We start from the raw sequence: 13,636 nt of genomic DNA, 5'->3' as shown, positions 1-13,636 counted from the left end.
ATATATATATATATATATATATATATATATATATATATATATATATATATATTAGTGCTAATAGTGACACTGTTAGTCACACTCGTAATAGTCGAAATGTTAATTAAAACAGATTGGTGAATGATTATGCGCAATATGGCAGATGAGTTGCAGTGGCGCCGTCTACCATTTTATACTTATACATTGTCAAACTGAACAAAAAAGTACTTTACCTTTTTGTAAATGACCACATAGATTTTTAGATATTAATTACTGAAAATTTGTGCATTATGTTACACAATTATATATATAACAATTTTCTTTAATATCTAAAAATCTATGTGGTCATTTGCAAAATGGTAGAAAACTTTTTTGTTCAATTTAATTTAATGTATAAGTATACAACGGCAGACAGCGCCAATGCAGCTAATCTATCATGTCGCGCGTGATCTTTCACCAATTTTTTTTAATTAATATCTCGACTATTATTGTGAATATCACAAAACGGTATAGGACTTTTATGTTTACGTCGACCCGTTCTATATTCCCACTTAAAGAGAAAGAGAGTGAAAAAGAAAGTGTGGGACACCCTGTATACATATATATTGAGTTTTTTCTCCGCCTATATATTTACTAACACTAATTCTTGTTAAAAATAGACCCCTCATTATATTAGAGAGTACAACAAATGACGGATATAATATAATGTTAGGCCAACTTATCGATATAAATCCATTACATTTCTCTCACGCTGAAATTTTAAGTATATTTTCAATGATGCTCAATGAATTTCTGTGGATTCATGGTTCAATAGTGGGACATATTTATGTCTGTGATGCTACGGGCTTCACAATGGGACATTTAGGACGTTTCAACTTTGCATTACTAAAAAAAGTGTTATGTTTTATTCAAGATGTCATACTAAGGAGTTTTAAGGGAGCTCATCTAATAAATATGTCACCAGCTACCGTAACAATGTACAACATAATTAACGCTATAATACAATACCCAGGCAGCAACGTGACGTGATTTTCAAGTCAATTTTTGGTCATTCGTGATATTAATTATTCTTTTATAATCACGTAATAATAAGGTGAAAATGACCGGACTAATTCACAGCCCACCGACGTTATAATAAAACGTGAAAGTGTCGTAATAAAAAGACGTGTCGGAATATCCTTATTCGGTTCTATTTTCTAACAGAAAGTATTTGTAAATGTCATAGCGTTTGCTGATTTTACTTGAAAATTTCAAATTACTTGATTCCAATGTTACATCACTTTAAATATTCTCACTGGCACTGGGACTCGAGAACTTGGACCATGAGACATCTCTGGATTATGAGCACCCCAAAAAAAAATAATTTTAATAGAAGTGGAATTTTCTCAATCTTAGAGGATTTTACTCTTATATTGGCCTCAAGAGGATTGTTTTGAAATGAAGAGAAAAATAATCTTAAACACAATTCTTAAAGATAGAGGAATTTCATATTGAATGTACAGTGCAAATCAATTTGTTCTTAATCTAAATTTTCTCTTACATATTTGTAACGATCCGCCAAAGTGCGATATCGAAAAAGAAGACGGATCGTCACGAATATTGTTTACGCCGAACAACCGCGGAACAAAGCGGCGAACATCCGCGAAAACAAAAACAGCGAAGATGTTTCCGAAACTCGCGTATAAAAGCCGACGCGAAAACGCCAAAGAGAGAGATCCGTCGAAGAGTTCCGCTGAGACACTCAACCGATCAGAGCTCCTTGCCGAGAAGCCTCTCGACCTCCGCTTCTTAGACTGTTCCATCGACCGAGTTGGATACGCGACGTCGACCACCGTTTCCTAGACCGTTTCGGATCTATCTGTAACGATTGCATCTAGACAACCTTTAAGATTTTAATATTGTATTTAATTTAACAATACTTGTTTATATTTTTTATATAATTTATAATTTGTGGACTTAAATTAAAACATAAATTTTTTTTCTTTTTCTGATTGTCTTTCAGTGTATTTTATTTCAACACTGTCCACATTGTGTTCATTTTATAATCAGTTAACGTTTTCTTTTAGATTACTGAAAAACTGAGACTTTTATTATATATGTCTAGTTGTAATATAATATTCGTAAAGTATTATTTTCGAATTATAAAGTATTTTTCTTTCTACCTTTTATTATCATGTTAAAAATGGCAAAAATTTATTGGGGTCCGCTGGACCCCACTATACCTATAGCTTGACTAAAAAAGCATCATACCTGTTACGGGTTAAGAAACATATTCTTGATAGATTAAAATATTAAAATATGCAAAAAAATATTCAATTTTCTTGACCCATTACATAAGGTGCCTCCCTTAAATCGCGGCTAATTCGCTCCAGACGGAATTGGTCGGCTAAAATTAGAAATGATTTTGCGCTAAATAGGGAGTTACATTTGATTGTATACATTATGTAAATGTCTCTTCCCTATCTATAAATTTATGTCGCGACACGTGATCACGTTAACAATACTTTCATGTCTAGTCGGAGAAATTGCGGAAGAAAACGCTGGCACAGTGAATCTATAAATCGAAGTCACGTTGCATATGCGTGCTCTATAAATCACGCTTTGCAGGGATTGCAAGGTAGGATGTCTCAATTTAAATCTCCAAGCATTTGTGTGCAGATGGAACTCGTTAAACTGAATAGAAAAGTTACCTATCAATTTATAAACTGCTACCATAATTATTGACTTTTTAATGAAAGAGAATCGGCGTGTAAGTGCGTGCGTTGTGATAAGAGCTTGAAAGATATGATAGAATTACATAAGAAAAATCTACGTAATATTTCTGTGTTTTTGATACAAAATGATAAAATTATATAGAATGGCATGTATAGTTAAATGTTTAATCGTTTAGTATAATATTTAAGAAGTTATATAGAATCCCAACAAGAGTGAAAATTAAAAAAAATTTGGGAACTTATAAAAAGTTGTAAATTAATAGGAGTATGAATTATTTGTTATGCATGTCTATTAATAATATCTTGGTTAAAAATAATTGGTTAATAATATTTTAGTAAAAAAATTAGATTTTGTGGCAAATATTAACATCACTGTGTCCATTTTAATTCTATTCTGTAGAAGAATTATACTTCAACGGTTTGACTATTTTTAACAAGATCTGAAATCAGAATCAATATATTTTATATCCATTAGATTTATCCATTAGATTTATTATTATCGGAAACTTTCTGAAAATTTTAAACCATTTTTATTTATTTATTTTACAAACTTTTCAATGAAAAGATTAATTTTTTATAATTTACATTTTGCAAAATATTGTTTCTTTAATTCGCTTTGTGAAACATAACTATCACACTAATAAAAACAAAATTGTATCAACTGATTTTAGATCACTCCTGTTATTTCAGGCCAGGATAGTTACCGTTGAAGCGATACATGATTCTTTTGCAGAACAGAATTAAAATGAATACAGAATGATGTTAATATTCGCTATAAAATTTAATTTTTTAAATTTAATTTTTTATACCAAGATATTGTTAATCAATATATATAACAAACAATTTATACTTCTATTAATTTCTATTAATTTAAAACTTTTTACGATTTTCCAAATTTTATCTCATTTTTACTCCTGTATATCTAAAAAGAGATATTCTACGTACAAAGTGAATTTTCCTCTAACCCTATGTTCTAAAAGAAATATCTTACAGAAAGCATATTTATCTTTCATTAAAGGGAATCACTCATCGTGCATTTATGAGATATTTTCTAATTATGTTCCTCTATATCAAGAGGAATATGTTAATTTGAAGCACAATGCCGTCTTACGTGCAGTACGAGAGACGCGAAGAACTGTTGTTTCGCTACGTACTGTACACGGAAAAAAAGAGATGTGGTACACCTAACAAAAAATATTTAGTTGTAAGCAAATAGCTGCATCATTCTACATATCTTTGTATGATATTTATGTGTATGGTTGATTTCACTTACTTACTTTGGTGTGTCAACTACATCAATGAAGTTGCGTGTGATATCAATGAAGTTGTGTATGTTGTCTAGTTGTGGCAATCAGAAATTAGTAAGGGGATTATTTTACATAGACAAGCTATTATATTAATATTAAGCAATTAGAATATATATACAAACATTATGCTTAGTCATTAGAATAATTGACCATTTATTTTGGAAAATACAATCGTAAGAGCTTGTTATTTATAGTATTCTAATAAAAAATAGAAAAAGACGATATTTTATCCTTCCTCTTTCTCTTTTTTCTTTTTTGATCGGCAATGTAAAAACATTCGTTTGCGTTCGTCTCGATATAAGATGAACAAAATAAACAGAATAGATTAAAAAATTGTAGCTCTTCGACGCGATCAATGACGTACAGACTTTAAATGACGAGAATGTCCGCGTCGTGTATAAAGTATACGCATATTTATTTACTTATTTATTTATGAAGAAAAACTATGGCATACATTCTACGGAATGATAATAGACTATGCATATTTCAAAATCAATTTCGCAAACTGCAAATCAATATTTCTATTTAGATCTACCAAAAAGAGACATTCTATGTTTTGGTTTTGTGCAAAATTTATTTATTTATTCATTTGTGGAAATAAAAAATTCTTTGCTACATACGCTGCAAAACGATAATATAAAAATGTACACTTTTCAAAGTAAATTTCACAAATTGCAAACCAAGATTTATATTTAGACATATCAAGGAGAGACATTCTATGTTTCGGTTTTTATACAAGTTTTATTTGTTTATTTATTTATTTATGGAGATAAAACTCTTTGGTATATACATGTCGCGGAACGGTAGTAATTGCACACGTTTCAAAATCGATTTTGCAAATTGCAAATCAAGATTTATATTTAGACATATCAAGGAAGGATATTTTGTTTCGATTTTTGCACGAAATTTATTTATTTATTTATCTATGGAAATAAAACTCTGGTATATATGTGACGTGAAACGGTAGTAAATTACACACATTTCAAAACTAACTTTACAAATTGTACTAATCAAGATTTACATTTAGATATATCACGAAGAAGATATTCTAGGTTTTGGTTTAGCACGAAATTAAACATATTCGAAATTCCGATCGATAACCGCGCAATAACAATATTATTCTCGTTTAGCTGTGAAAATTAATTGTCTATATTAACATCATTTCACTGTTGCACTTGCATCAATGTATTCGCATTGCCATGAAAACCCGTATACAGGATAAAAAATGCCGTTGTATCAACAAAATCTATCAAGTATAGCGCGAATCGGTCGAGTACCATAATTGGAGTAAATCTTCTTGATTCCATAGCAATGTAATTAAACTAATACACAAAGGTGTGAAAATTATTAGAACAATTTTTATTTCTTTATTCATTTTCTCTAATTGTTTTTTTTCAATAAATGCCTAATTTCAGAAAATATTACAATTTGTTACCAATATTATATATATAATATTTATAAGTTTAAAATGATTACAGATTTGTATTACGTATTGTTTGACTATATCATATAAATAATGACGAATTATTTCACAGAAATAAACTATATATTATATATATATAACTATATATAACTATATATTATAACGATATATATATATATATATAAATTTATATATAAATTTTCAAATATTTTTTCTCTTTTTCTTATTTTCTATAAAAATTTACTTTTACACGCAAAATATATTTTACAGAATCTAATATAATGTATAATATATTTGCATGATATATACAAATTATAATATTTTCTAAAATTTGACATTTATTCAAGAAGAATCATTACTATAGTTGCTATATTCACATATTCTATGGTTAGAAAGAAAATTTATGTGATTTCAAATGAAATAGATATATCATTAAAAACTGCTATTATTATATCCCGATCTATACAGTTTTCACAACTATAGTTTTTATAATACTTAACCCATTACGTCCAAATATGTTGAAATTTTACGTTAACTTGAGCCATTTATTTTACTACGGAAATGAGGTCTATTGTTTATAAAGAGTAACATTCTTAATAATTTCGATGTCGTTCTATCAAATAGCCCTGAAAAAATAAAAAAAAATCGCAATTTATGCAGAATTTTTACAAAATAAAATAAAAAAACGCATGTTTTTAGGGTTAATTTTTTCTTCTTCCGCTATTTTCTCCATAAAAACGTGTTAGCAACGCTCGGGAAAGTGTCTAAAAACGTGTTCTCGACACTTTAAAAATATACTAACTTAATTTAAAAAATATGCTATAGATATCTTTTTCAATAAACATGCCAAAATGACGGTCGATTTGAAGCGTTTAATTCGAATTTTCGAAGTTTATATTTGGTTATCGAAATTGTTTTAGGGTGAACTAAACTGAAATACCCGTACATCGTGGATTAGATTCCATTTCTGGCGACGTTATCGATCATTCACTATAATTAATCGACCGCGAGTGGTCGGTCGGTTTTTAATATTTAACAGGATTCCAATTGTATGGCGGAGCAGAGTCAGGCGCAAATCGAATATGCGGGATAGTGTCCGATATCCAGAAATACGATTTTAATTCCGTACTCTGGGAACACCGCATTTTACATCTTTCCTCTCTTTCTTCTCTTCTTTCCTGCTCTCTCTTTCCTCCCCCTCTTCCTTTCTTCCTCTCCTTCTCTCCTATGCGCTCGCGGGAGAGTATGGATCTTGGAAACTAGTTATACCGCGGACATTGAACTCGCCGATCGATGTCAAAGGGTGGATGCACCCACGAGAGGGCTTACTTTGGAGAATCAATACGTGCAGCGATTATTTGGTCACCGGCCGAATACCTGCATCTGCGACGAAAGGATTTGCCGAGTGCAGAGATGGCCTAATATCTTCCTGGCATAATGAACATGTGTCCAGCTTATCCCACGTTAGACTAGAAAAAAAAAGTATCAGCAGAATTGCCAACAGCATTATAATGGGAATAAATCCTCTTGACACAATAGCAATATTATTAAAACTAATAGTTGAATTATTAATAACACATCTATATTAGTTTCGTATATTATACAGGTGTGAAAATTATTAGAATAATATTGATATCTTTATTAATTTTTTTCTAATTTAGTTAGTATTAATTTAATTCTAATTAGTTATTAATATTTTAATATCGTTCCTTTAAAAATGTACAGCAACCAAAACGCGTCCAAAAATCACTATATGAGTTCTACATCGAGAATAAAGTATTTGATATGGGCGACTATAATTGACAGTAAAATAATTATAATCAACCTAACATACGTACGTAACGTATTGTGTTGTATTCTTGTCAATACAGAAAAAACACTAGGATATCCTTTGCCTGAATATGGTTGCCATAACAAAATGTTAATGTTATTTTTCATCCATATATACAAAATAATTATAGTATCCATAGTATTTTGGAAGTGATACATTAACTTTCTTTAATGCCTCTCGTACGAAAATATACAATAGCAAATATATTTTTTACTGCAGTTTTTTTTTATATTTGTGCTTTGCACTGTTAGAAAAACTAAAATGTCTTTTAAATATTACGTTATTAGGTAGTTTTTAATGTTCTCGAAATAAAAATAGTAACGACAAAAGAATCAACTTTGAGATTCGTGTTTTCTTAGAGGAAATTAAAATAAATAACACATTCACAGATTTACAAAGCTGCTAAGCACTCTAACTCGAAATAAAGAAACAACTTCTGAAAAAGTTCCCTTTTGTTTCTTGTTTATTGCGTTATGTATATTAGAACTATGCTTTGACTTTAATTGTTATATCTACAATTAATATCACGAAATTAACTAGAGTTGACAGTTTAAATCAAGAAAACAATCGTTATGTTAACCAGTGTTATCAGAAACAAAATGTTAATGTTATTTTTCATCCGTATATACAAAATAATTATAGCATCCATAGTATTCTGGAAATGATACATTAACTTTCTTTAATGCCTTTCAGTATTTTCGTACGAAAATATACAATAGCAAAATATATTTTTTACTGCACCACCGAATCACCATTATCATGATAATAATAAAAGATAAATGAAAATAATAATAAAAATATAAACGACAAATAAGCAAATAATCGTGCACGGAGAGAAATAATTTGCTGGCCCAGAAAATTTTCTGCTGGTCTAGCAAAATCTTCTTATTATTATATGGATACCAAAAGATTTGCTAAGAGTACTAATCACTGTTTGCTGAATAATTTGCTAAATCTACAAATTATTTTGCTATAAGAACCACGATGGATTTATATAAACAATTACAGTTTTGCTCCGATAGCAAATAAATTTACTAAGGATACATTATTTTGCATTAATAGCAAATTAACTTGATTCTTAGGACAAATATACTCAACAAATTTTTTCCATCCTGGCAACGAACTTTCTGCTCTGATAACGAATAATTTATAAAATTAGTTACGTTAATTAAATTTTTTTTATGTTACTACGAATATGCAGTAGCAACGACGATTTTGCTAAAAGAGCAAAATTACACGGAAAAAACAATATAGTTGATTAATATAGAAATCTGGTTGTGCCAACCAGATTCAATAGTAAAATATGGAACAACTATTTATATGGTTGCTGTAACCAAAGAGCAATGGCTGAGTTACTTATGTTGCAGCAGTGATAATACATAGTTAATACAAACGCGGTTTATTACGCGGCAACTACAAATGTATATTTATACACTCAGAACTAGTTTTCACATGTATACATCTCTAGCTATGCGCTGAATTGCTTTTGTTTTCTAACATCGCTACTTTGCAACATAGCATTGATTAATGCAACTATATCGATATTTAGCTTGTCTATGCAAAATGATCCCCTTACTAATTTCTAGTTGCCACAACCAGATCACGCGCAACTTCATTGATGTAGTTGACACATCAAAGTAAATAAGTCAAATCAACCATACACATAATTATCATACAAAAATATGTAGAATGATGCAGCTATTTGCTTACAACTAAATATTTTTTGTTAGGTATACCACATCTCTTTTTTCCGTGTATTTTTTTCTATGTGACGTTCAAATTTAATCTCTCTTTTTAGATGCGGGGATTCTTCAAGTCGCAGCTCTCAGCATCTCGTTTCCGTGAACCGGGTTCGTGATAATCACCTGCGTTCAATTCGCGAGGGGGTTGATGTGGCTGCGCCACATCATCAACCCCGTCGCAGCATCCACGGCGGTGCACCGTACTCTCACGTGGACAGCGGAGCATGCGCGCGTTCCACGCTTACCTGCAAATGTATAAAAGACTGCTTGACGAGCGCATCGGGCTCAGTTTGACCCCGTAGCCCGAAGGAGGTCGTCCTGCCGAGCAGGAAGAGCATCCCGACAGCTAGACGACTTGATCTTGAGCGAGCAGTCGCGGTCGATCAGTCAATTGGCCGGTCGCGCGAGAAAGCAGTGAACAATTGACGGGAACAGTGCGAGAATTCCTCGTGACGCATAACGAGTGCTCTCTCGTCTACTTCCCAGCCTAGATCCCAGCGCGGCTCCACGCGGAAGATACGCGCGGAGAACAACGCGATCCACCACGGCTGGAATAGTCGTACACACGGTGGTGCAAACGGCGTCCGGTTGGCAATTAAGATATACGGTTGTGGAAGTGTGAACGCACGGTAGAGGGGACATTTCGACGCCAACTTTGCGAAGTAACATCCGCGAGATCGTCGGCGTATATAATCGCACAATATATGCACGGAGGCAAGCGATCTAGAGCGGCCAGTAACGCGCGACGAGTGTTATCGTCTCGCATCATCGCATCCGGATCACCTTTCCGTGCGCGTACATAAGCATACGGAGTGCTGACCCTCCGTCCGCTTTTGAAAGCGCGCGAGATCCTGAGCCAGGGTCATGGAGGACTCCACGCGGCTGACCGAGCTGAGCGACAGCCGCCAACACCATCACCGGCGTCACTACCATTACCATCATAGTCACCACCATCGTGGTAGAACGTCCGTGAGCGAATTAGGCGACGACGAGTGCAGCACCGACAGCGGCTGCAGTAGTGGCGGCAGTACCAGCAGCGGTGAACGCCTGTCTCGTCGGGACAGCGACGAGTGGCCCGGCAGGTCGGCCAGGTCGCTAAGAAATCACTGCTACCTGGAACGGCTGCGGGCGACCGGACGGTCGACGCGGTCACAGGACCGCGGCGACGGCGTGCAGCGTTCGTCGGAGCGCGCCTGGAGCCCGGAAGGCGTGAGAAGTTTACCCCGAGGGGGCATCTCGCCCTCGTCTTACTCCTCCAGCCCGTCGGACGCGCACAGCGGCAGCGACAGCGACTTCGCCAAGAGACTCTTCACCACGGAGACTCTAAGACGGGCGTTTCAAAACCTGAAGATCACCTCGTCCAAGTGGGACAGCGCGAAGGAGAAGAAGCAGGCGAAGAAGAGCCCGAAGAAAATCCTGCGCAGCCCGGTATCCTACATGTACGTGCGGGGTCTGTCCGGCCTGCCAACCCAGAGAGTCCCCAGAAACGGCTTCCAGCAGATACAGCCTTGCTCCTGCCAAGACTTGATCGGCCTCTATCGGTAAATCCTGGTGTCAAAAAGAGAGAGGGTGATGGGGGGCTGAGAGGAAAAAGAGGGCTTGTCTGCGGGAGGACGGCGCGAGTCACCAGGTCATCAAGTCATCTGCCAAAAGAGAAGACCAAGGCAGAAGGAAGGAGAAAAACTCGTGTTAGGGAACACGACGAAGTGTCAATCTCCTCGTCGTGATCTCTCCTCGCTGGTTTCCGCGCGCGAATCTCACCGCTGCTTCCAGACTCTTCGTAGGTCTTCTCACCGACCTCTTGGTTCATCCACGCGAATATCCTTGACTTGCGAGGCGCATTCTTGCATTGCAAAGTAGCACAAGTTCTCGATCCACTCCCGAGAAGTTCGACTAGGGCAAAACACTTGGCTATTGACATTCCCTTAGTCACTGACATTTTAAAAATATCTGGTTTTTCTTGCGACGAGCGACATTTGTTCGCTGTTATACTTGTGAAGTTAATTAAAAGATCCTCTTTTGGGATCGCTCTTTTAGAGCGCAGAACAGAAGTTTAACTGCGACGTTGGTCGCAAGAAAAATTAGATTTCCATAGAGTGTCAATAATTGGGTGCTTTACCCTAGCACTATTGCGATGTGTTCTCCAACGAAGCGTAAAAAATGGAGAATGTCTAGCCATATGAGCATGCAGACTGATAGATTTAATGTACATTCATTCGTACGTACACACTGTCGTTGATCAATAAACTATGTAGGATTTTATTCGGTCAAGCTATTATCTCTTCGTTCTGTCTCGCGCGAGAATCTCCAGCGCCGACTACGAGAGATTTTCTAATGGACGTTAAGAGAATACCACACAAAGTGGATGACGAATTCCAAAAATGTCGATAACGTAGAAGTGATCGTCAGGCGTGAAGAATCATGCAAATGAAGCATATCACTATTCCAAGCTTCAGTCCTTCACACTTTCTCCCCTTTCTCACGAGAATATTCGGCGTTATTAGCTTTTGAAGTAGAGTTTAGCCATCGGAATGTTAAGAATGTTAAGAACTTGTGTCAAAAAGAAGAAAAATTCAAGAGTTCGGATTTCGAGTTTCCGAAGTGTCATCGAATGAGACACTGAGGAGACTTCTTTCGAACCACCGTACATTTTGCGCGACGGTATATATACTTGGTTTCCAAACTATACTTAGTTATTTTACTTATTTAACTATATTTTGTTTGAACACTTTTCTTCAATACAATTTAGAGCATAGCTCACTGGTCCGAAAAAAGGGCAATAAGAGCTAGTTGCAGGTTTAATTTGCATATACATATACTGTATACTACATACAGGTGCAAATTATTTATATAATTAATATGCAAAATTATATAAATAATTTGTACCTATGTTTGTTGTATGTTTGTTATATGTGTTTATTATGTTTGTTGTATGTGTGTTACAAGATATATATGCAGTATATATAGCTTAAATATATATGTATATATATATATATATATATATATGTGTGTGTGTGTGTATATATGTATATAAATACATATATATGTACAATATATATATATATATATATATATTTAAAAAAAATATATATATATACATATATATTTATATATATATATATATATATATATATATATATATATATGTATATGTATATGTATACATATATATACAAGGTGTCTAAAAATTTAAGATATATCCGTCGAGCAAATTTCGCAATAGTTGAACAATATGTGGGAATGAGAACATGACTAGACTTAAATTAGTTATTGAGGAATCAATTAAACAATATAAGCGCAGAGAGAGTTTAATTTCTTCCGAATTAACCGGGAACAAGTTCTCTCATTGGGCCATCGAGAAAAAAGTATCTACACCGTTTTGAAACCAAGTGCCCAGGTACATTCTTTATACATCTTTTCTGTTCCACATGTGTACATGTGTAGCCGATCGGCTGATTACACTATTTGACTTTATTTTGCCCTACAAGAGTGTGAACAGTCACATTAAAATAATATCATAAATAAACTTAATCAATTTTATATGCGTGCGTTTGTCTTTATTTTGAATAATAACATAATCTGTATTATAAAGCATGTGAAACTACTAGTAAGTACTACTAGTAAGTATTTTTTATTTACTTAGTTTTTATCTTACTTATTAATTATATTATATAAGTACAAAAAGCTCTTACTTTCTGTACAATATAATATTAAGAAATAATTAAATAACTTTTTCCATTTATGACATAGGAAAAAAATGGCCAACTTTGAATAACTATATCTCCAATTCAAAAAATCGTACAGCAACGAAATTAAACGCATTTTAAAGTTTAAAGTTCATATTTTCTTATGTCGTTAATTTAAGAAAAAATATTTTTATTACTACTTTAATGTCATGAAATCCTTCAATATCGTCGTTTTTTGCCCACTTTACTCCATTTTTCCTCAAAATCGTATAATAACCAAATTTAGTCCACGGACTTATGTTTAGCGATAAAAAATAAGTATAAAAGTATAAGAAAAGAAATATTCACTCTCGTAGGGCAAAACAAGAGGTCAAGATTTGTCGAACAAATCGTTATCAATTACGTAAGTGCAGCGTATTGAGCTGATCGGGCTAATTGGCTGACGTAATTGCGCAACGTGTAATTATTATTGTCAGCGAGAAGAAGCGCGCGTCACAGATGTGTTTTCAAAAGGAAATCCGCCCGACTGGCGGGAACTGATTAATCCTAAATAAAAAGAAAGAACGGTACAAAACATTAAAAAAGAACAGAAAAATATAAAAAAAATGAAAAATGGAAAAAAAAACAGTAGTTAAAAGGTTACACTTGCGTACAAGTCGCGATCTACGTGAAAAAGGAAAGAGAGAGAGAAAACGAGAGAATGAAAAAGCGAGAGCAAAGAGAGAGAGAGAGAGAGAGAGAGAGAGAGAGAGAGAGAGAGAGAGAGAGTCCGCCAAATTCCCGAGTTGGGAATCAACGTGTGAAAGAACGTCTGTGCGATTCATCTCTAGTGCCTTGTAGATATTCCCGACACGTGATTGTACGATTAGGTGTTATCAATGAACGAGGAATGTTTTGTATCGTTTTATCTATGTCGAACATAATTTACGTTACAAATAAACGTTTTTCATTCTA

General features: G+C 34.0%; 1 protein-coding gene across 2 annotated transcripts in view; it reads left to right on the top strand.

The window, feature by feature from the left end:
* Nucleotides 1-13,636, top strand: part of LOC116850639 (SKI/DACH domain-containing protein 1) — a 16,068-nt gene extending 2,432 nt beyond the window's left edge. The window contains exons 2-3 of one of the 2 annotated variants that reach the window (XM_032829148.1): nt 2,496-2,596; nt 9,053-13,636. In XM_032829148.1, coding sequence (XP_032685039.1) covers nt 9,861-10,541 — 681 coding nt within the window. In that variant the 5' untranslated portion in view covers nt 2,496-2,596; nt 9,053-9,860 and the 3' untranslated portion in view covers nt 10,542-13,636. The remainder of the gene's footprint in view (nt 1-2,495; nt 2,597-9,052) is intronic. The other variant, XM_032829147.1, reaches the window with a different exon arrangement.

This window comes from Odontomachus brunneus, unplaced genomic scaffold (assembly GCF_010583005.1).
Source record: "Odontomachus brunneus isolate Ranch 3 - 2012 unplaced genomic scaffold, Obru_v1 Obru_scaffold_151, whole genome shotgun sequence".
NCBI lineage: Eukaryota > Metazoa > Arthropoda > Insecta > Hymenoptera > Formicidae > Odontomachus > Odontomachus brunneus.
This window is presented reverse-complemented; position numbering and strand designations above follow the sequence as displayed.